The sequence below is a fragment of the Aspergillus homomorphus genome (genome assembly GCF_003184865.1).
Source record: "Aspergillus homomorphus CBS 101889 unplaced genomic scaffold BO97scaffold_21, whole genome shotgun sequence".
Classification (NCBI taxonomy): domain Eukaryota; kingdom Fungi; phylum Ascomycota; class Eurotiomycetes; order Eurotiales; family Aspergillaceae; genus Aspergillus; species Aspergillus homomorphus.
Window position 1 is genome coordinate 147,743 of NW_020291907.1, and position 19,654 is coordinate 167,396.

The 19,654-nt window shown below is 53.3% G+C and overlaps 10 protein-coding genes across 10 annotated transcripts; 5 read left to right on the forward strand and 5 right to left on the reverse strand.

Moving 5' to 3' along the window:
- Window positions 1–1,252: 1,252 nt before the first annotated feature.
- BO97DRAFT_435026 (C2H2-type zinc finger protein) lies at window positions 1,253–2,952 on the forward strand (the record flags this gene model as incomplete). Its single annotated transcript, XM_025697711.1, has 3 exons — window positions 1,253–2,033; window positions 2,098–2,868; window positions 2,927–2,952. The coding sequence occupies 3 exons, from the start codon at window positions 1,253–1,255 to the stop codon at window positions 2,950–2,952; spliced, it is 1,578 nt and encodes a 525-aa protein (XP_025550773.1).
- A 434-nt stretch (window positions 2,953–3,386) lies between these two features.
- Window positions 3,387–4,400, forward strand: BO97DRAFT_91371 (uncharacterized protein). The gene has a single exon (XM_025701132.1). The coding sequence runs from the start codon at window positions 3,494–3,496 to the stop codon at window positions 4,118–4,120; it is 627 nt and encodes a 208-aa protein (XP_025550774.1). The 5' UTR covers window positions 3,387–3,493; the 3' UTR covers window positions 4,121–4,400.
- A 971-nt stretch (window positions 4,401–5,371) lies between these two features.
- Window positions 5,372–6,527, forward strand: BO97DRAFT_91361 (uncharacterized protein). The gene has a single exon (XM_025701131.1). The coding sequence runs from the start codon at window positions 5,471–5,473 to the stop codon at window positions 6,071–6,073; it is 603 nt and encodes a 200-aa protein (XP_025550775.1). The 5' UTR covers window positions 5,372–5,470; the 3' UTR covers window positions 6,074–6,527.
- A 312-nt stretch (window positions 6,528–6,839) lies between these two features.
- On the reverse strand, window positions 6,840–9,267 carry BO97DRAFT_391628 (MFS transporter). Its single transcript, XM_025693831.1, has 6 exons — window positions 8,807–9,267; window positions 8,718–8,738; window positions 8,596–8,653; window positions 7,855–8,522; window positions 7,689–7,791; window positions 6,840–7,560 (listed from the first exon to the last, which is right to left on the reverse strand). The coding sequence occupies exons 1-6, from the start codon at window positions 8,909–8,911 to the stop codon at window positions 6,983–6,985; spliced, it is 1,533 nt and encodes a 510-aa protein (XP_025550776.1). The 5' UTR covers window positions 8,912–9,267; the 3' UTR covers window positions 6,840–6,982.
- Window positions 9,268–9,543: 276 nt separating this feature from the next.
- Window positions 9,544–11,061, forward strand: BO97DRAFT_478366 (urate oxidase). Its single transcript, XM_025700621.1, has 3 exons — window positions 9,544–9,917; window positions 10,032–10,720; window positions 10,788–11,061. The coding sequence occupies exons 1-3, from the start codon at window positions 9,778–9,780 to the stop codon at window positions 10,907–10,909; spliced, it is 951 nt and encodes a 316-aa protein (XP_025550777.1). The 5' UTR covers window positions 9,544–9,777; the 3' UTR covers window positions 10,910–11,061.
- A 2-nt stretch (window positions 11,062–11,063) lies between these two features.
- On the reverse strand, window positions 11,064–12,266 carry BO97DRAFT_406002 (mitochondrial 54S ribosomal protein uL13m). Its single transcript, XM_025695317.1, has 3 exons — window positions 12,188–12,266; window positions 11,704–12,075; window positions 11,064–11,580 (listed from the first exon to the last, which is right to left on the reverse strand). Exons 1-3 carry the CDS (start codon window positions 12,198–12,200, stop codon window positions 11,447–11,449), a joined length of 519 nt encoding a protein of 172 aa, XP_025550778.1. The 5' UTR covers window positions 12,201–12,266; the 3' UTR covers window positions 11,064–11,446.
- Window positions 12,267–12,569: 303 nt separating this feature from the next.
- Window positions 12,570–13,669, forward strand: BO97DRAFT_346722 (40S ribosomal protein uS9; the record flags this gene model as incomplete). The annotated part of the gene is made up of 4 exons (XM_025691822.1): window positions 12,570–12,615; window positions 12,793–12,815; window positions 13,145–13,216; window positions 13,379–13,669. 4 exons carry the CDS (start codon window positions 12,570–12,572, stop codon window positions 13,667–13,669), a joined length of 432 nt encoding a protein of 143 aa, XP_025550779.1.
- Window positions 13,670–14,278: 609 nt separating this feature from the next.
- On the reverse strand, window positions 14,279–16,285 carry BO97DRAFT_91547 (RNA-binding protein). Its single transcript, XM_025701133.1, has 7 exons — window positions 16,029–16,285; window positions 15,959–15,968; window positions 15,823–15,894; window positions 15,734–15,755; window positions 15,623–15,675; window positions 15,120–15,572; window positions 14,279–15,062 (listed from the first exon to the last, which is right to left on the reverse strand). The coding sequence occupies exons 1-7, from the start codon at window positions 16,079–16,081 to the stop codon at window positions 14,562–14,564; spliced, it is 1,164 nt and encodes a 387-aa protein (XP_025550780.1). The 5' UTR covers window positions 16,082–16,285; the 3' UTR covers window positions 14,279–14,561.
- A 1,130-nt stretch (window positions 16,286–17,415) lies between these two features.
- Window positions 17,416–17,715, reverse strand: BO97DRAFT_425291 (uncharacterized protein; the record flags this gene model as incomplete). The annotated part of the gene is made up of 1 exon (XM_025697052.1): window positions 17,416–17,715. One exon carries the CDS (start codon window positions 17,713–17,715, stop codon window positions 17,416–17,418), a length of 300 nt encoding a protein of 99 aa, XP_025550781.1.
- Window positions 17,716–17,823: 108 nt separating this feature from the next.
- BO97DRAFT_346496 (putative ATP-dependent protease (CrgA)) lies at window positions 17,824–19,516 on the reverse strand (the record flags this gene model as incomplete). The annotated part of the gene is made up of 2 exons (XM_025691809.1): window positions 17,824–17,863; window positions 17,934–19,516. 2 exons carry the CDS (start codon window positions 19,514–19,516, stop codon window positions 17,824–17,826), a joined length of 1,623 nt encoding a protein of 540 aa, XP_025550782.1.
- Between the last annotated feature and the right edge of the window lie 138 nt (window positions 19,517–19,654).

The following is a 19,654-nucleotide window of genomic DNA, read 5'->3' on the forward strand; positions in this document are numbered from 1 at the left end:
ATCGTCACCGCCAATCCACAGTTAACCTTCAATTAGTTTCGCTCTCTTCTTTTGCTGCTCTTTCTGCTGCTGTCCCCCTTTCCCTTCTAGAGCGAGTGTGCTTGTTGTTCCCTTCGGAAGCTGATAATATTCCGTGATTTTGCGCATTTTCGAATCCTTTTCCTCTTAACCTTCCGTACTGCCGCTGCCGCCATTCATCGCCCCCCTTCCCACCAGGCCTTTTTCCCCCTCCATTCCCGTGACTAGACTACTATTACTACTGCTGGAGACGGCTACTACCTTGGGTGCGGTCTTTTAGGACGACTTATTTTTCCCATCTTTTATTTTTATTTTATTTTTCTCTTTTTTTACATTTTTTTTTTTCTCTTCTCTGTTTCCTTACAAACACATCCATCATTCTTGTTCTTTTTTTTTCACCTGTGCCTTCCTCTCCTCTTTACCCCCCCTTACTTTTCCTCTTTCTTCCTACGCCCTGGTTCTCCGCATCTATACGCGTTGTCCCTGGCAGTTTCTTTATTCTCCTCATCTTCCATCCCGAAAAGAAAAGAAAAAGTACCGGCCAATCTTGCGCATTGTTGACGCGAAGCAAAATTTGGCTAGCAAAATTTCCCTCTAACACTGCTGGTTCTGTTAGACCCACTTACACGCCGCCTCCCTGGTGGATCAGAACCATTGACTGTTTTGACAACGTGCGGATAAAAAGAAGTTCCCACACAACTCGATATTCTGGTGGGTGACCGTGGGGAATTCAGATTAAGCATCTCGACCTCATCCTGACCTCTTTTCTGCAGTGGAGTCGGACTTGTTCCTGCACATCTCTATCATCGACCTTGGACCAAGTCTTCTTCGAGTCGATTGCCTATCGAACTCAACTATCCCGACCGAATTTCCGTCGATACCTTTCCGCGGCTGTCCGGAAGAATCCTCCAATTCCGTCTTCGGAAAGAAAACACAAGAGACAAGAGAAGAAAATATCGTGAGAGGAAAGTCAAGCAGGGTCCAAAAAAACTTCACGCGGGCAAAAATTCATTTCGAGAAGGACGCGATCAGGATTTGAATCTGGTGACATTGGCAAAGGCTCTTCGCAATTTTCTGAAGCTCCGCCTTTGATCGCAACGCAATTGCAGAAAGGTTTTATTTTCCGCTCTGCAATCAATGATCAAGATACCGTGAAATCTTTGTTCGCGAGTCCCAACCCTATCCCTTCACCTTCACCCCTCCCCCTCCTGTTTGACATTCTCTCCGCGTCACGATGGATCCCAGATCTCATCCGTCACGGCCCCCATCCACCAGCCTACCCCAGGGCTCCACGCCTCTTTCCTCGACACCTATCTCGAGCATGCCAATGCCTCAGTACGCCATGCAGCATCAGTACCCCGTGTCCCAGCCGCATACTCTTCCCCCGCTCCAGCCTCATCACTCCCAGTCTCCTGCCCCTCACTCCTACATGGGTCAGCCTTACAGGCCGGATCTCTCGAGATATCCTGCGTCCACTCACGATGTCTACGCGACCTCGGCGGCTCCCATCATGCCTCATACCACCGTGGGTAGTCTGCCTCCGTCCTCTTTCCTCTCCCACCCGAACCCGCAGGCTCAGCCCCAGCCGTCGCAACCCTATCCTCCTCCGCACAGCGTCCTTCCACCCGCGACCAGTGCGCAGTCCTATCCTCAGCCGATTGCGCCGGCGCCTCCGCGTGATCGTCGCTCCGACTACTCCGCACTTCCGTCGGGTGCTTTCAGCTATTCGGATGCTAAGGGCTCGCCTTGGATGAACCAGGACCCCGTCGCAGGTCCCAATGGTGCGGCGCCTTATGCCGCGAAGGAGCCCCCTCGCACCCAGGTTGTTGGCTCTCAAGGCCGTCGTGGCATCCTCCCGAGCGTTCCAGGACGCGCGACTCCGGTCACTAACGGTGTCAACGGAACCGCCAAGAACACCACGATTCCCGCCAAGGATGCGGATGGAAAATTCCCGTGCCCGCACTGCAACAAGACGTATCTTCATGCCAAGCACTTGAAGCGTCATCTGCTCAGACGTGAGTTTGCCTACATACGGACAATGAGAATTTGATCGCGCTAACATGGTCTCGTGTGCTACAGACACGGGTGATCGCCCTTACATGTGTGTTCTTTGCAAGGACACTTTCTCCCGCAGTGATATCTTGAAGCGCCACTTCCAGAAGTGCTCGCTGAGACGTGGTAACCCCACGGGAGCGACCCACTTGTCGCATCCCCAGGCACACTTGAAGAGATCCCAAGCTGCGGCAAACGCTGTTAAACCTGTTCAGGAGGAGGTCAACAACACCATTCCGCCTCCCAACGGTCTGCCGGGTGCGACGTATGCCGAGGGGCCTGTGAACGGGAATGGAATGGCTCCCGCCCGTCCAGGTTACACGGAACAGCAGCCCCTGGGTTTCTCCATGTCGTCTGTGAATGGGATGAACCGCGGTCCTCCCGAGGACGCTTACCCCCACGGTCAGCCTCAGCAGAGAGGCCCTTGGCTTGCTGCTCCTAAGCACAGCCCGTATCTTGTTCAGCCCGGCGCTGATGCATCTGGCCAGCAGCTCAATGTTGACCGTCCTCCCCTTGAGCAGGTAAAGCCCCCGGTTGTTCAAGACCCTAAGCGCCCTGTCATGCCCGGCCCTACTCCCCATCACGCTGGCGAAATTGACTGGACTTCGATGTTTCAGCCCGGAGGATCCGACGGTTACATCAACCAGGTCTTTCCTCAGCAGACCATGGCTGCCGGTCAGGAGCCCATCCACGCTCATGTCGACGCCGAACGCAAGTACTACCCTACCACCACCGCTGCCGGTCCTCAAGAGGGTGGCATGAATGGTCTTTACCTGGCTTCGACAATGAGCGGCGACGGTGAGTCCAACGAACACCCCACATGGTTCAATCCAATGCTAATCCATCATCCTTGTAGGCACCGTTCAACCCGCCCGCCAATAGTTGCGAATAACGGAGAGTGGATGTCTGCATCTTGACCACGCTGAATAGAACGATATGCCTTTTGACGCGACAAGGAGTCCTACAGGCTCGTCTCAAAATTTTACACTACCTCCTACTGGCGGGATCATGTGTCATACGACGTTACGCATTCAAGATCTAAGGACATGTGCTGTGATACTGGATCTTTTCATTGGGGACGTTCGTGGATCCACGACTCTTTTACAGATTCAGACTCAACTTGCGCCCCTGATGCTCGATCTCAGTACGATCCGTCTTGCAAATATTCGGATTATGTCTCATATGCACCAACCGGAAAGCCGTTGTGATTTCCGAACGAGATTAGAGGAAGGATAGAAAAAGAAAAGGATGGTGAAAACCAAAATTAGACAAAAAGCAACGAAGATAGAAAAAAGTGGGTAACGTCCAGGCCCAGGATATTCGCGCAGTGCGCATTGGCGTGGTCCGGTTGTCCAGCGCCCAAATCTCTTATTGTCATGAAAACATTTTCTTTCTGCAGGTTTCCTGGTCAAAATTTCTTGCGATGAAAACTCATTTGTCAGCATTTTCTACGGCGAGTGCAACTTTGCGGTGGTTCAGGATTTGTTTTGTTGTGTTTCCTTTACATTGTTTTTCATTTTTTTCTTCCATCCATTATGAGTGGTTTTCGATGGGATGGTGTGGTTGTTCTCCGGCGTCCAATCATAGACTTGGGCATGTGGTTCTCTGCGAGTGTACTGTTTATTTTCCTCCTATTTTCCAGCTGTTCCCCGTTCCTGTTGGAACGAGATCATCAAAAGAGTTCGCGTGGAAGGCTTTCTGTCGATGCATCATGCCGGGTTTGCATGTTCCCTGTTCCATTTTCCCAGATTCTCCCCAGCAGCACCACGAAGAAGGGGGTGGATGTTGTCTGGGCTCTGTTTGCATAACCGTCACGGCCGTTTTCCAATTGTTCATGTCATCTCCCCAGTCAACCCTGTATGTAGAGCCTGGGTGTCCCTTGGGGCATGCACGTTCGGACTGGGGCGGCCAGAGGTGTTTTCATACACGTCCTCGCCCATACAAAGTTATTTCCAGATGCTTTTGCCATTCTCTCCTCGTGTGCTTACCAGGTCTGTTACTTAGGTTGTGTTTTCTTGTATTTCATCATTCTCTGTGTCTTACATTGTGATTCGGGCTTTGCCTGTCTGGCCGGGGTTGCCTGCAGATCCCGACTGCTGCCGGAGAGACACCAGCTGTGTTGGCGCTTCTCGAGGCAGGGCTTGGTCGATCTGCCTGGATGCATATCCCTGGCCTATTTCCCCCCTCCCTCGCCCGATGTTCTCTACGTTGGTGTTGCGACGATTAGTCTGTCTTCAGGTGTTCCTTTTGCAGTTCCTGGTTTCGGAGGGAATCTATCGCTGTCCAGAAAGAAAGCTAGAATCATAGATAGCTAGTGCTTAGGGAATGCATCAGAAGAATAACGGGGACCACACTCATTCTTTGCTGCTCAGTAGAACTTGGTATGGTGGAGGCAGTAGGTACTCATAGTAAACAAGCACTGCGACGGAAAACCTCCGAAGCAGTCAGCGCTAGGTGTGAACTGGCGAGGGGAGGAAGTGACAGCTGATCAATGCTGTAGCCCGACCGAAGCCGGCAGAGCCGTTTTCCTTCCCTTTGGTCCGGGAGAGGGGAATCGTTCCGGGATCTTCCTACCGTTTCACCCCGCGTTCCCAGTCACTGGACACTAGATGGCCATGAGTACATACTCCAAACTCAAGATCTGGGGAGTGAAAGTGGGGATGGAGAGTGGAGAAGGATCTTCAAGATACTGACTGCATGTAGAACATTGTTATCGCCCGTCCACCATCCTGTCTATTGATTCTTGTGGCTTTATTGTTGTTCGAACCATACATACCCCGACACGCAGTGATACTGAGGGATACGAAGTAAGGTTTGCTGTCGACGTCACCGATACCTTTCGTGTTGCTGCAGTGCATGGATTGGTATTTCCCCGCCTTGATTGGCCGCCGCCCACGGGACGCCCCGGAGGTTGAACTCGTCGCTCCCCCAAACCTCCTCCCATCATCCGTTCATCATCCATCATCATCATCATCATCCATCATCAGTCCCTCCAACTAACTCCTTTGCAAGGATCGATGCATGCTCTCTCCTCTTCCTCCCGTGTCTGTGTCTGACCTCCAACCGCCCGCTTACGCCTCTTGCCCCTCTGTCCCGTTAGACTCCTTCTAGATCTCGTCTCCTCCGCAGGTCCGCGGCTGCCACAACTCCGGACTCCACCGAGTCCTCCGCAACAACTGTCACCTTTCCCCTCACAAGGCATTTATAGATCTACACAAACGTCGCCAGCCCCGCATCGCAATCCTTACAAGAGTCCTGGTGTTCTTCTGCTTCACTTTGGGACGCTCAAAACGAGACCGGTGGTCGCAGTCCACCGACTAGCCTACGGTCTACCGAGTCGTCAAACCCAACCTCAACCTCTCCACAGAAACTCCCTATCCCTTCGACCCCAGCCACCACAATGTCTACGAACCGGCCATTCCTGGCCAATTTCCTCGCGGCCTTCCGAGCCCAGTCAACGTATAAAGCCTCCACCGCCGGCACCCAGTCCACATCGGCCTCGATATCTTCCGCCCAGATCTCGCAGAGTGCGGCTCGAGCAATCGCCACGAAGGCCAGCAACAACCCTGAAGCGTCGGCCGCATCCTCGTCGACAGCACATCATTACCACCATCACTCACCGTCGCATTCGCGCCCACACTCCCACCAGCGCGGCCCCCTGTCCCCGGGCCAAAGCCAGGAGCAGCCCAGCCCCGCATCCCCGCCCCCATCATCCGCCGCGACTCCACCCCAAGCCGCCGTCGCCTCGTCGTCTCCCCCACCGACCCCAGCCGCCTCAAACCCTATCCCCATCACCAACAGCCACGGCCGACAACGGCGCGGCAGCGATAGCTCGAGTGGCTCCGGCGGGTTCCGCGACGCCCTCGGTCCCGAGAAATGGTACATTGGTGGTCGGACGCCCGGCGGCGAAGAGAGATTCTACCGATTAGGCATGGTCACCAAGGGAGGAGGTCGCCTCGGTGGAAGCGGCCGGGTGGGAAGTATCGACCAGTTGAGCCTTTAATCAATAGATGAGGGTGGGCGTTCAGGAGGGAAACTTTCCTTGCCCCTTAGGGGACTCCTTCCCTCCGCTTCAATGTGGGGTTGGCCCCAAACCTAACAACCGGTTTGCTTGATGCAAACTATACTTCCGTTTTCGTCCTCTTCTTCTATACCTCCGGCGTCTGAGTACTATCCAGGAAAGGAGGGGGCATTTGGGTTTGGCGTTGGTGTTTGGTCCTTCGGGCACAAGACAAAAAACTTGCTTTATGTTTGGCCGGGTGTCTTTTCCGACGACGTTGACTCGTTTTGCACAGACTGACCATCAGGTTTGGTACACTCTGCATGGGTCTTATATTATATGGGCTTCTCTCCACTTATAGTTATCTCGGGATGACTATGATTGTGCTAGTGGAAATGGGACTAAATGTACATGGATAAATGCCTCCTCTGGCTTGTCTGCAGTCAGAACGGTTACGAGGACAGCTTCCTCTACTCTCCCTGTTATCAGCATAAGAAGTCAAGCCAGGTATCTGAGCGGAACGCCGGGTCAGATTTGTCCGGCCTATTCGTCGTACGTTCTTGACGGGTCCTGTTCACGCTAGGTACACTCTCTGCAGCGTCAATTCGGTGACATGGCCTGGTCCTAGCTGCGATTGGACTGTGCTGTCTGTTTGGCTGAGGCCCGGCTGGCAGGATTACATGGGAGGGAGACTAAATAGAGACGCGGAGGCGAGTGCTAGAACGAGTAGTCATACAGAAAATATATGCTGTTTATCACCTTTTCAAGGCGTGCAAGGTTTTGTACTGTATTATCTTGGAAGTAGTCCAGTACCACCACCACCACCACCACCAAGATCTCCATAGATGAATCACTCGAAGAAGAACGAGACCGTTCCCTTCCTCAACCTACCAAGCAAAACCAACGATAAAACTACCCAGATACCCTCGCACCCTCCTCCGGCAACAACGCCTCCCGATCCTCAACCCCAGTCTCATCCCCTCTCCCATAATCCTTCCTCCCAAATCCACACCCGCAACACCTCCCCAAACCAGACATCCACCCCGATCCCGATCCCGATCCCGATCCCACCCCCTTTGCCCCCATGCCCCCCACAAAAACAGCCGTCAAACCAACCAGCCCAGCAAGTCCAAAAGTCATAACCCCCCAGCCAAACCTCCACTCCACAAACCCACCCCAGAGGGGTCCCAAAAACAACCCCAAAAACTGCGCCATAGTCTGCAGGGCAAACGCCTGCGCGACGGCGCCGCGGGGGCCGAAGATCCCCGGCTCCTTGTCTTCCATCTCATCCAGTACCTGCTGGGTTTCGAGGTATAGGGCGGGAGTACAGAGGTTGATGAGCAGGCCGATGATTGTCAGGAGGGTTAGGAGGAGGATGATGTGCGTGGTTGAGGCGGTGGTTATTAGACTCAGGCAGAGGAGTGGGATGGGGAGGAGCGTGAAGGAGGTTAGGGCTATGCGGCGGGGGCCGTGGGTGTCTGTTAACTTGCCTTTGGCGGGTGTTAGTTCCTTTTGCTCTCTTTGGGAAAAGGGGATTTGGGGGGGGGGGTTAAGGATGGGATAGGTTGGGGGTTTGGGGGTTGGTTTTGATTGAATTGAAGGGGCTGAGGGTTTGTACCGAAGTAGGGCTCGAAGAATGCCGTCAGAGCTGATGGGAGGAAGGCCATGCCTGCGCCGAAGCTTGTCCAGCCGAAGTGTGATTCTACGAAGATGGGGATTGTCTGTCACTTTGTTAGAGGGCTGAGGTGTGATGGGGGATACAAATGAGTTGAAGGGGAACGTACAGCGTCAAAGGCAGAGTATAGCAGGCCGTGCACGAGCAGCGCCCCGGACGAGATGAGTACCCGCGGCTGCCGGATGATCAGCAGCAGCGGTGCTGGCTTCTTGCGAGGTCGGTAGGCGTGGGCAGGCGACGCTGTGATAGTCGACTCGGCCGACTGCACAACCAGGCTGTCGCTCGGGGTCGGCCCATCAGCCACGGCCCCCGGCTTCTGCATCCACCGCTTGGCCACGGTCTTCTCGATCACCGCGATCCGCATCAGCAGGTCAATCCCCACCATAGCGAAGGCGATGGCGAAGACGGCCTGGTACCCGGCGACTCGGTAGACGAGGCCGCCCAGCAGCGGACCCAGCAGGAAGCCCAGCGCGATCGCCGAGCCCAGGTATCCGATGGCGTGGCCGAGGTTGTTCGTGGTGACCGAGTCCGTGAGCAGCGCGAGTCCCGCCACGGCGACCATCGCGGTGGCGGCGCCCTGCAGCAGGCGGGCTACGATGAATAGCGTGATGGTGTGCGCCAGCGCGAGAAGTACCATTGACCCTCCCAGGAAGATGAGGCCCAGGAGGTACGGCATCTGCCGCGTGGGCGCGGCATCGAGCATGTAGCCGAAGACCGGGCAGCAGAGGAAGGCCACGGCCGCTTCGCACATCAGTAGTATGCTCACCCAGAACTCTCCTGTAATGCCGCAAGTTCATGTGTAGTTAGTCTCAGTCCGCGGTCCGGGAGAAAGCATTGGGATTGAACGCACGGTCTTCATATGGGATGCTGGCGCGGTCGACAAGAGCCGTGGGCATGACGGGCACGATCTTTGGCAGTGGCGGTTCGTTAGAAACTCCGTGATGATGAGGGCCGTATCTGGATAGCTCTTACCATCGCATAGAGGAAGTAGTCCTAGATACCTCCTGTCAGCCATAGGCCCCCGTTTGGCCTCAAAGACAACAAAGTGGTCAGGTACCTACCGTGAAGAACGAAGTCCAGACCGTCGCAATAATGAACTCCGTCGACGACCGCCATCGTAATAACCGGGGAGGACGGTTCATGGCTTCCTCATGAGAATTCCACATTCTATTTCACTCAATCCGGTATCAATCACTATCCGTGAGTGGATTTGGTGGGCTGGTGAAGAGGGCGAATTGGCCATTGTTGAGGAGTGGGCGGCGCTGGTTTTCGCATTTGACCGGCTTAAAAAAAGTCTGGAGTTGGCGGGCGCGGATTTCTACTCTCGCTCTCTCATTCTCTGGTAAAAGCATATGACGATGAATTGAGCGAACTCTCCGCCCAAAAGATAAACGAGCCGAACTACATCACTCTCCAGATTTTGGTACTACAATAAGATGGACTCGCTTGGGAGATTGCATTCCTTCCATGATCGCTGAGTGACCGATCTGACGTGCCCCAACCACAACAGACCGGATCTCCATGCCGAAACAACGAGGCTCCGTCTCCGATCGATGGGAAGCTGTCGGATTCTCTTTTTACGATCATCAAAAACCGGGACCTGATACCGGAGCACTTTCTCTCTGGGGATCTCCGTACTCCGTCTCTACGACAGCTACAGCAGCAGCCGCAGCCGCAGTCGCAGCCGCAGCATACCGTAGCGTTGGCATGCTGGGGTATGGCCTGACAGGGGAAGGGGCCTATAAACTCTAGTAAGGCGAGGAATCAAATCCCGATAAGATAAGGAAAAGTGCGGAGGCCGTCGACTGCCGCGGGCTTCGGAGGTGGCCGATATTCTTACTTGGACGGTGAGACGAAAGCTGCACAACTTAAAGACGCTTTATCCCAGGTGGAAGAGGGTTAATTCGCTGCTTGCGTACCTGCATTCCTGGTTTACAATCGGAAACATCTCGGACATTTATATTTTTATCTTCACGTCCTACACTTCCATCTTTCCTTCTCCAACTACATCATCCACTCCATCCTTGCAACCATGTCTTCCCCCGTCACTGCGGCCCGCTACGGCAAGGACAATGTCCGAGTATACAAAGTCCACCGGGACGAGAAGACAGGCGTACAGACCGTGGTTGAGATGACGGTGTGCGTTCTATTGGAGGGAGAAATCGACACCTCGTACGTTTTTTGATTGATTTCCGCTTTGCATACATCCATCCACTTATCATTCCCCTATCCCGCCGAACCACCAAAACTAAAAACAGACTATTAACCTCTCGAATCAAAATCCAGGTACACGCAAGCCGACAACAGCGTGGTGGTAGCCACGGACTCGATCAAAAACACGATCTACATCCTGGCCAAACAGAACCCAGTGACACCGCCGGAGCTCTTCGGCTCGATCCTGGGCCACCACTTCGTAACCAAGTACAAGCACATTCACGCGGCGCACGCGCACATCATCACGCACCGGTGGACGCGCATGACGATCGACGGGCGGCCGCATCCGCACTCGTTCCTGCGCGACGGCGAGGAGACGCGCAACGTGCAGGTCGACGTGGTCGAGAACGCCCCCTCCTCCTCCCCCTCCTCGGCGGGGAAGACGGGGACGATCGATATCGATATCAAGTCGTCGCTGGCCAAGCTGACCGTGCTGAAGAGCACCAACTCGCAGTTCTGGGGCTTCGTGCGCGACGAGTACACCACCCTACCGGAGACCTGGGACCGCATCCTCAGCACTGACGTCGAGGCCGCCTGGCAGTGGCAGCGGTTCGCGGGGCTGGACGCCGTGCGCGCCGCCGTGCCTCGCTTCGATACTACCTGGGCCGCTGCCCGCGAGATCACCCTCAAGACCTTCGCTGAGGACAACTCCGCCAGCGTCCAGAATACCATGTACAAGATGGCGGAGCAGATCCTGGAGAAGCAGCCTTTGCTGGAGACCGTCGAGTATGCGCTGCCCAATAAGCATTACTTCGAAATTGGTATGTTGTCACCTCAAGGTTCCGAAGAAAGAGGTTGGAGGGTGAAAGCTGACAGGACTTGTACTAGATCTGAGCTGGCACAAGGGTTTGAAGAACACTGGCAAGGACGCCGAGGTGTATGCGCCTCAGAGCGGCCCCAACGGTCTCATCAAGTGCACGGTTGGTCGCAAGACCAAGGCTAAGCTGTAGTTTCTCCTTGTGGGGTTTGTCCCAGATGTCGTTTTTTTTTCCAGCGATTTACTTTTGTGTTCGGCTCAGAGACACCCACTTTGTTTTGTATATAGTTCGTCGTCGGCGGGATAGGGTATAGCATTCACTGGGTTGAATTGGTCATGATATACAGCACGGCTCTCTAGCTTTCCAGTAGGCCAGTAAGACAATGCAAATAAGCCGCGCACGTAGGTCCAAAGGCGTAAGGGGTAGATGGTAGATCGACAGGCATGTATAGAGGCCAGGGCCCCGGCGCTCAATACATCAAGATCAGATGAATGTATAAGCTGATAATAGACAACGAAAATGAACGCCCACCCATGCGCTAGCAAGTAATCGTGACACAAAAAGAGTACAAGAATATGGTACGGGATATAAAAGTACAGGAAAAGAATACACCGTCGGCTTGGTATCCGCGAAGGGGGAGAACGGTTAACAAGGGCAGGAAACAAAGTCAGAGCACTGAAGTACCCTGTTGGCAAGCATGTAATCGAGTCCGGAAGAAAAGACCTTGTACTATGCCACCGTCCCCACCTTGACCGCCTCCTTGAACGCGTGCTGCACCTCAGGAAGGTTTCCGATGACCGACTCCTGCGCGCCGCCGACCTTGATGATATTCTGCTTGTACGGGTGATGGAGACCTTCGAAAGCTGTACGGACAAAAGAAGTCAGTCATGTCGCCCATACATCCACACACATCCGCACCGCATAGTGTGTACTTCGCTCCGACGCCGGATAATCCCGAGGGGAGAGAGGAAAAAGGCAGGACTCACTCTTCAATCGAGCCAACCGCTTATCCCGCAGACGGTTCTTGGGCAACATGCCGCGCACGGCGCGGCGGAGGACCTCGCCGCCGCCCCATTTCTCGAACATCATGTCCATGGTCATGCTCTTCAGGCTACCGGGGCGGGTGGTGTGGGTGTAGTACTTCTTCTGCTGGCGCTTCTTGCCGGTGGTACGGAGGTCGTGGCAGCCGACGGCGACGACGTAGTCGCCGCAGTCGGTGGACGGGTCGAAGATAGGCTTGTTCTTGCCCATCAGGACGAGGGCGATGGAGGAGGCCAGTCGGCCGAGGGTGCGAGAGTCGCTACCGACGTCGACGTAATGCCATGCTCGCGAATAGGCAAGACGGGTCTTGATATCAAGAAGGTTAGGAAAAAAAAAAGTCAGTTGGGATTAACAAACAATAAGAAAAAGAAGACATAGTTATGCCAAGTGGGATAAGAAAGAAAGAAACAAACAAACAAACCTTTCCAATAGTCTGCGACATGTTGAACAAACCTCCAAAGAGAGACAGACGACCTCGAACTATCACCAGTAGATATCTCTGGACTCACTCATTCATGAGCTTCCCCTTCCCAAGTTCCCTCCTTCCGAAACTGGCCCCGACCCAGCAGCCCACGTGACCACCCACCAAGCCCTATCCGCTCTATCCCAAAGCGGGTCTAGCGCACCGCACTAAGCGAAATCGCCCGCACGGATTGATGGTGTGCGCGACCTACTCTCCTCGCCCGCCTGCCAGAAATTAATACGCGAAAGGACGACGACAATCGACGACACCCTCTCCCACCCCCCCGACGTACTTCCCACCCCCCCAGCACACTCCCTTTTCGACACCCGACTAGGGCCATTCAGCATCATGGCTTCCGTCCCGAGTGTGCAATGCTTCGGCAAGAAGAAGACGGGTGAGTTGTTTCTCTTTTTTTTTATTGTTGGTGTGATTGGGGGGAAAAGAATGGGAGATATAACGGGGACGGAGGAAGGATGGAGCGGGATGCGAAAAATATACATGTCCGGGGAAAGAAGGAAGAGGATACAATAAACTTTGGGGATATATGAGCTGACTTCTGATTTCTTTATAGCCACCGCTGTCGCCCACTGCAAGGTATGCATCAAATCGCTCCATCACACCACAACATCTCACATGTCTACAACATCCGGTGTCGTTCGTTCGCGGGTCTTCGGCGGAAAGAAAACGGAAAACGGAAGGGGAATATGGTATCGGGAATTGAGGAACAGGAGCTCAGGCCGAAATCGATAAGTGAAGGGAGATATGCGACTACGCTGGAAAGGATGTCATCGAGGAACGAACCCTGCGAAGGAAGATGATCCGACACGAACGAACGAACGACACCTGGACAAAACCGCCAAACCGCAACATATTGAAGAAGAGAACCTCCGAAAACTGACGACTTATTTTTCTCCAAATTACAGCAAGGCAAGGGTCTCATCAAGGTCAACGGCCAGCCCCTCTCTCTGGTCCAGCCTGAGATCCTCCGCTTCAAGGTACATTAACACCTCTTCCACACCCACTCACCCACCCACAAACGCCGTCCACACATATTCCGATTTTCCATACACCCCGCACCACACTATCTACATGATTGTCGCAAAAAAAAAAGGAAAAAAGAACAACCCGGTTGACAAAGCACCCTCAAAAACAAATAGGTCTACGAGCCCCTCCTGATCGTCGGAGCCGACAAGTTCGCCGGCGTCGACATCCGCGTCCGCGTCACCGGTGGTGGTCACACTTCCCAGGTCTACGCTATCCGCCAGGCTATCGCCAAGTCCATCGTCGCCTACTACCAGAAGTACGTCGACGAGCACTCCAAGAACCAGCTCAAGCAGGCTCTTGTCCAGTACGACCGCACACTCCTCGTCGCCGACAACCGTCGCACGGAGCCCAAGAAGTTCGGTGGTCGCGGTGCTCGTTCCCGCTACCAGAAGTCTTACCGTTAAACGGCACATCAACACAAAAACATTCTGCCGGTATCCTTTTTTTCATTTTCCTGCCTGTGTTTTCTTTACATTCACTCACTTTTGCTCTCTTGCCTCTACTTCTTTTCCTTTTCACGAATCAAGGAAGAAGTTTGGCGCTGGGCGGTGGTGGTCTCCTAAAAAGTTGTTTCGTTCAACCTCCATTCTATGACTTAGGAAATGGAGTGTTGGGAAAAAGACAGGTAAAAAGGATCCGCAGAATGGTGTCGTTTTAACGGTTGTACTCCTGGGGTGGAGAGAGATCTGGTGCGGTGTGGTCCCATTTCCGCCACTGGTCAATTCATTCATCGAGGAAGGTCTGGGTTGTTGCCAGTGGTTGTATGGATTTATACGGTGCAATGCTGGCTACTGGAATTAGTATAGGCCAGGATTATCTGAAATATCACCCGATTTCTTTTTTTGTCCAACTGTCTCCCTGTCCGAAGCAGCATAGACACTTAGCTCATGATTATACCTAATGACTACTCACCCCGCTGAGGGCTCGAGATTGTGGATATCTCGGCTGTTTGTATGCTACCTATAGAGGAAATGCCGGAATACTGAAAAGCTCTTCGTGATATGAAGCATAGCCTTGAGCGGTCAGCGGTTTTCTTTGAATGCGGGTTCCAGTCCCATTCTATGTAGATCTTCTCCGGTCCAGCCCCATGCCATACCCCGTGTGTGAATCCCCTCTGACCCAGTTCTCATTCGCTCAAACATAGCACTGTATACGATGGCCCCGCAGACCCCGCACGTCCTTTTTGTCCGCCTCACCTCAATTCTGTTAAATGAAATGCAACAAGTTGATGGATACCTTAGACACCAAGGAGCTGAGGTAGAAAAACCCGGACAAAGTCCAGGTGCCTAAAAGTGATCAGGCAGAAATGCGATTGTTTGCCCAGCGGATACTACCATTAAGACGACCACTGAAGTCGCCGTTGTGATCTTCGCTCTCGTCGTCATCAGTTCCATCAAGGGAGAGAAGATGGAATCGGTTGAGGACTGAGCCAGATTTCTTGGCTGAAGCATCTCGTAGTTCTTGTCTCGGCCCGGCGGATACCTTGCCCTGTGGTTCGGCGCACTCGTCAAGGGAGAACCCAATCTTCGTGCCTTTGTATGTGAGCCGGGACATCATGCAGGATCTTGCAAAGAGTGCATTGTGTACGGAGTTGGTGGATATGTAGGCATTGCCATTGCTGAACTTAACCGAGATTACGATTAAGTTGTGGATATGCTCCAGATCTTTTCGGATGACCCACTCCGTGACGTTCGGATGCACGCTGTAGAGAACTAAGTTCCTCGAAGCTCCATTGTAGATCTTGCTTCTGACATAGGGAGGAATGTAGAACTGTCGGTCATTCCACTGGGTCTCGACCTAGCAAGATAAACACATCAGCAGAGCCGAATCCCCGGCTGAGAGACTCCCACTTACGCGCTTCCCTGCAACAAAAAGACCCTGGCTGGTTGTGTGCTGCAGGAAAGAGCGGGCCGCTGCCTCTTCCACAAATGAGACACTTGCGATCCGCTCACGAGCCCTCAAGTAGATATGAACGAGAGCGCCACTCTTTACAGCGTCAACAATGTCTTTGTACGTGACGCGATCTGGCAGGTTGCGAATCATCACGGTGCGTTGATCGGTAGGGGTGGCTGAAGATTCCTCGCTCCGGGAAGAATCATCGTGATCCGCCTTTCCATCACTAGTGGGTGAGCCGAGCGAAGTGGTATCATCATGAACTTCTGATACAGTATCTGAATCAGAACACTCATCCGAGCGCCTGCGACGGGGAACGGCGGCACGCCTTGGACGGCCCCGATACTTGGGTACGGCATTTGCAACGCGGCCTCCACTGGTCTGGCGGCTTGTCGGAGGACCGCAAACCAAGACCTGTACGCAGTCAGTGGACGCGAGTAGAGCTACATGGAGATTAATCTGACATCGAGAGTCTCCTGCGAGAGGCCCCCTTCTAGAAGCGAGTTTTTCAACTTTGCTGCGACGCCGGAGGTTAGAACAGAATGGCGAACTGTAGGGCACCAGCAGGAATGTACAGAATTGCTGCGACTCTTGAAGCTGATTTCCACAACAATAGTGTGTCAGCAGGAGTTAGTCTCATCTTTCTGACGTCTAATTGGCTTACCAGGCGTTTGTATTCGAGATAGGCGATGGTCACAGAGCTCGGATTGGAAGGAAGGCTTTGGAGGACTGAGGTCTATAGAACCCGCGAACGCTCAGTCGACCCGCCAATGAAGTGGGGTTTCTTGTACAGTACTCACGGTATCGGAACTAGCAGAACATATCCATGTCAGATGCATTCGATTCTTGACTGACGATGACGAGGCTCACCTTCTAGGGGAAGACTTCAAGTCAGTATTGCTAGAAGAAACAAATGACGACATTGTGGCTATAGTGAACGCCTGTGTCGCGTGTTGAATGCTGTGTTAGTGGAGCTCAGGGGATCAATGTCATCTAAGTGATCATCATGGCAGTATGTATGGGACAGGAAGTAGAAGGGATGAGAGCAACTTTACTCAAAAAAAAATCAGACAGAAATCCTAGGACAATCAAGTGATAGCTCCCGTCAGTTGGTGAATATATGGAAAGAGGGGAGGGGGAAAGAAGAGGAAGTGAAGAGGGGGGAAGAAGGCAGAGGAGAAGTTGATATCGCAGCGCCACTTCACATGGGTTTGTTTTTTTTCGTTTGCGCAGGTGCAATCGGCTGGTTGGCGTCCATGCTGCTGCCCTATCCTTCTTTCGGTTCTGGTCACAATCCCTCTGTTGACTCTACGATACTTTTATGGCAAAAATTCACTTTCTTGCTCTTGTTGTCCTTGATTGATTCGTACTTCCTACACAGTGCTTGCCGCACCATCGGAAGTGGTGATAGATCAAAGCAACCTTTAATACATCCTCCTTCCCGAGGAGATGCAGCTTGCCTGCAGATGAAAGGGGCGGGGGGGCGATCAGTCTGCACATGACAACAGCTGATGAATTGGAAAACAGTATCTTTGCCAAACGGAGAGAGGGGGAGAAAAAGCCATTTGTCGTCAAATAGATGCCACTATCGAATTTCTCCCAACAGCCAGCGCTTGTGTGACCAACGGCTCCAGATTGCCCTTTCGAGCGGCAAATCGTGGGCTGCGCCATGCTGGACAGGTCAGAAATCAGTGCGCCTTCTGGTCAGGGATCCCCTACCCTGCCATGTGCATCCCTGCTGCAGCCCCTCTTAGGCAACATTGTTCTTTTCCGCATCTTCGCATTGCAAGCAACGAGGTGGGCACCGCGTGGACGCAAGGTGTAGTTTGCTCTACTATAGTTTACCGCCCAGCAGTACCCCATGTTTCCATGACTGCGACTGTGATTGGATACAACCGATACATGCATGCGTAAAGAGAACATCCATATCTTTCCTAGACCGCCGCTAACTATGTACGTGAAATGGGTATCATCTTCATCTCCTCTGGCATCAATGTGTGGTGTGGAGAAGGCTTTCTGAAGGTATACTTGACCACCCACTGTGATGCGCAGTGAGAATCGCCATTGCCTAATGGCTAGAAATTATGCTTATCGCTTCTCGAAACCAGTCAAACCACTGCGCCTGGGTTTTCAGTGCCTTGCTGGTAGCATGAACTGGGCAGAAACATGACCAGGGTCGTGTCGTGCACGCGACCACCGCTCAAAGAAACGGCTATCTTAGCTCAGACCATACGAGTGATTGGCCTTCGCTATCTCTTCATCCAGCCTCTTCGGGAACGGTTTCCGTATCTACCGCCCGTGCCTCATCTTCTTGTTCGGTTGGTAGCCTAGTCCCTACCGTTTCCGGATTCGCGTTGCGTCTGCCCTCTGCTACACCCCGTTGTCTCGCGCGCCTGATCTGGATGACGTTGATCGCCATCTGGGCCGCGAATATCGCCAGGAAGATCCCCATTACCACGGTCTGCGGAATATACATTTCCGAATCCCGAGTTGGTCCCAGCTCCTCACTAGGGATTTCGGATGGACGAGCGGACCCAAAGGAGATAGAAACCGACATGGTAAATGGCGTGAATGACGTGAAGACCGCCGTCGATGGCGATAAACTGGATAGGCCAGGACCCAAGATCATTGGCACAAGGGAGAAGACGAGCAGAGGGACGGCTAGTCATAAGGCAGAAGAGAAAGACGGACGAGAACGGGCCAGCCTGGTTGATAGATCAGTGTGAGTGACACAGAATTAAATTCGGGTTTTGGATGGCCAGCACGTCTACCTACCATTCTCGAGACCCTGCCTTCTTCACCCATCGTGCAACAATCTCTAGGCGTGCGCGGACACTTGTTGTAGATAATAACGAATACTTTTCATCTTCCCACAAAGGATAGACGCTGGCAAGCCACCATGGAAACACAGCAGGATCTGTAGGTGCATCGCCGTATGCTAGCAGAACACGTGGATGGAGCCACGCGACCCCCTTCTGACGTTGTTCTGCGATGAAATCCAAGACCAATTCAAATAGCTGCTGGGTCGGCATGGTTTCCAAAGGTCTTTCCGCAGGACTTTCCCCTGGTGTCGATGGCAATTCCAGTGTAGCCGACGTTGCCAACGACTCAAGCCGCTCTTCTTCGGTGACTGGGACATCCTCGACGCGCTGTACTCTGCCAACATGGTAGCCGTCCACCAACTCCGCGCTGATCACTTTGAAGCGTGAGACGCCAGTAGCGATGATTAGACTCCTCCCGTCCGGAAGAAGCTCATAGCGATCAACCATCAAGACTGTGCCGTATTGCATGAACTCTGACCTTCCTAGCCCTGGCTGAGCCCGGTTCCCGCGGTTGTACATGACCATGCCAAACTTCTTACCTCTCGTTTGCATAACTCTCCGCATCATAATGCGATATCGAGGCTCAAAGACATGTAGGAAGGTTGGCATGGTAGGGAAGGACAGCGAATTCACAAACAAAGGAAGCGTCTGTTCGTCATCAGCCGCAGCTGCGTCATCATTAGTACCCTCTTTCCGCATCGCCAACTGCTCCGGAAAGAAAGTCTTCAGAATACTCGAAATCCTCAGGTTACTGGGCTCCCTTCGCGGAGTTGCGGACATGTTCAGCTTCCGGCGACAAACAGGGCAGAGATCGCTGTGATCCATCACCATAGTAACACAGTCGCGACAGAACGTATGGCCGCACGGCGTGGTCAACGGATCCAGTATAAGCGAGTAGCACACCTGACAGTCCAACTCACTCCTTATCGCATCCTTGAGCTTCATGAACGAACGCTGGGTCGCGGTCTCGGCGCGGTTCCCCACCGAATAGTGCACATTCGACGCATCATAATCGAAGCGGCCCTCTTGAACTAAACCGTAAACGCCCTTTAGCAGATCGAACCCGATAATTTCGCACTTGGTAGTCGCTCCGTGTAGTGCATCCCGAGAGGTTTTCCACAACATTGTAGGCGCACCGGCCTGTTGTCCACTTTCAGTCTCCGAACTAGCTCCGCGGTCTGCCAGAGTCTCCTCGAAGACATCGACTAGGCGATTCAATAAGACATCAGCGCCACAGTCACCCAAGCAATGTTCTCCAGTGCATTTGTCCTCTTTTCCCCAGTAGCATAGGAAACCTTGCTTTCGCTCCTCGTTCGCAGGGTATGTGATGCCTGTCCGTTGGTGGATCGGCGGAAGGCAGGAGCGACAGATCGAGTTTCCGCAGGGAAGCCGCAGCGGCGTACGGAGGGGTCGAGAACAACGTGCACACTGAATACTTCGGATTATAGCGTGGACTGGAAGGGGAGTTTCGGCGATATCGCTCGCGTTTGGCGGTGGGATTTGGGGTTCCAGAGCATGTGACGCTACACTGCTCATGCTGCGGGAGAGATCGTCATCTCCGGCTGGGAATTGCGGAGACGTGCTTGACCCAGCGTCGGTACCTTCCATCGATGTTTGCAGTAGTTAAATGATGATTTAGTAAGTGACAGTAGTTTCAAGGTTCCTTGTGATGAT

What these genes read in the sequence shown, in the direction of transcription:
- BO97DRAFT_91371 (XM_025701132.1), top strand. Translation starts at nt 3,494, where the DNA reads ATGAAAACTCATTTGTCAGCATTTTCTACGGCGAGTGCAACTTTGCGG.
- BO97DRAFT_91361 (XM_025701131.1), top strand. Translation starts at nt 5,471, where the DNA reads ATGTCTACGAACCGGCCATTCCTGGCCAATTTCCTCGCGGCCTTCCGA.
- BO97DRAFT_391628 (XM_025693831.1), bottom strand. Translation starts at nt 8,911, where the DNA reads ATGTGGAATTCTCATGAGGAAGCCATGAACCGTCCTCCCCGGTTATTA. An exon ending in TCTGGACTTCGTTCTTCACG is followed by an intron (nt 8,739 to 8,806) that starts GTAGGTACCTGA and finishes GGAGGTATCTAG; the next exon opens with GACTACTTCCTCTATGCGAT. An exon ending in ATTCTTCGAGCCCTACTTCG is followed by an intron (nt 7,561 to 7,688) that starts GTACAAACCCTC and finishes CACCCGCCAAAG; the next exon opens with GCAAGTTAACAGACACCCAC.
- BO97DRAFT_478366 (XM_025700621.1), top strand. Translation starts at nt 9,778, where the DNA reads ATGTCTTCCCCCGTCACTGCGGCCCGCTACGGCAAGGACAATGTCCGA. An exon ending in GAGGGAGAAATCGACACCTC is followed by an intron (nt 9,918 to 10,031) that starts GTACGTTTTTTG and finishes ATCAAAATCCAG; the next exon opens with GTACACGCAAGCCGACAACA. An exon ending in TAAGCATTACTTCGAAATTG is followed by an intron (nt 10,721 to 10,787) that starts GTATGTTGTCAC and finishes GACTTGTACTAG; the next exon opens with ATCTGAGCTGGCACAAGGGT.
- BO97DRAFT_406002 (XM_025695317.1), bottom strand. An exon ending in GCGGTTGGCTCGATTGAAGA is followed by an intron (nt 11,581 to 11,703) that starts GTGAGTCCTGCC and finishes TTGTCCGTACAG; the next exon opens with CTTTCGAAGGTCTCCATCAC.
- BO97DRAFT_91547 (XM_025701133.1), bottom strand. Translation starts at nt 16,081, where the DNA reads ATGTCGTCATTTGTTTCTTCTAGCAATACTGACTTGAAGTCTTCCCCT. An exon ending in TCTCGCAGGAGACTCTCGAT is followed by an intron (nt 15,573 to 15,622) that starts GTCAGATTAATC and finishes GACTGCGTACAG; the next exon opens with GTCTTGGTTTGCGGTCCTCC. An exon ending in TTTTTGTTGCAGGGAAGCGC is followed by an intron (nt 15,063 to 15,119) that starts GTAAGTGGGAGT and finishes TTATCTTGCTAG; the next exon opens with GTCGAGACCCAGTGGAATGA.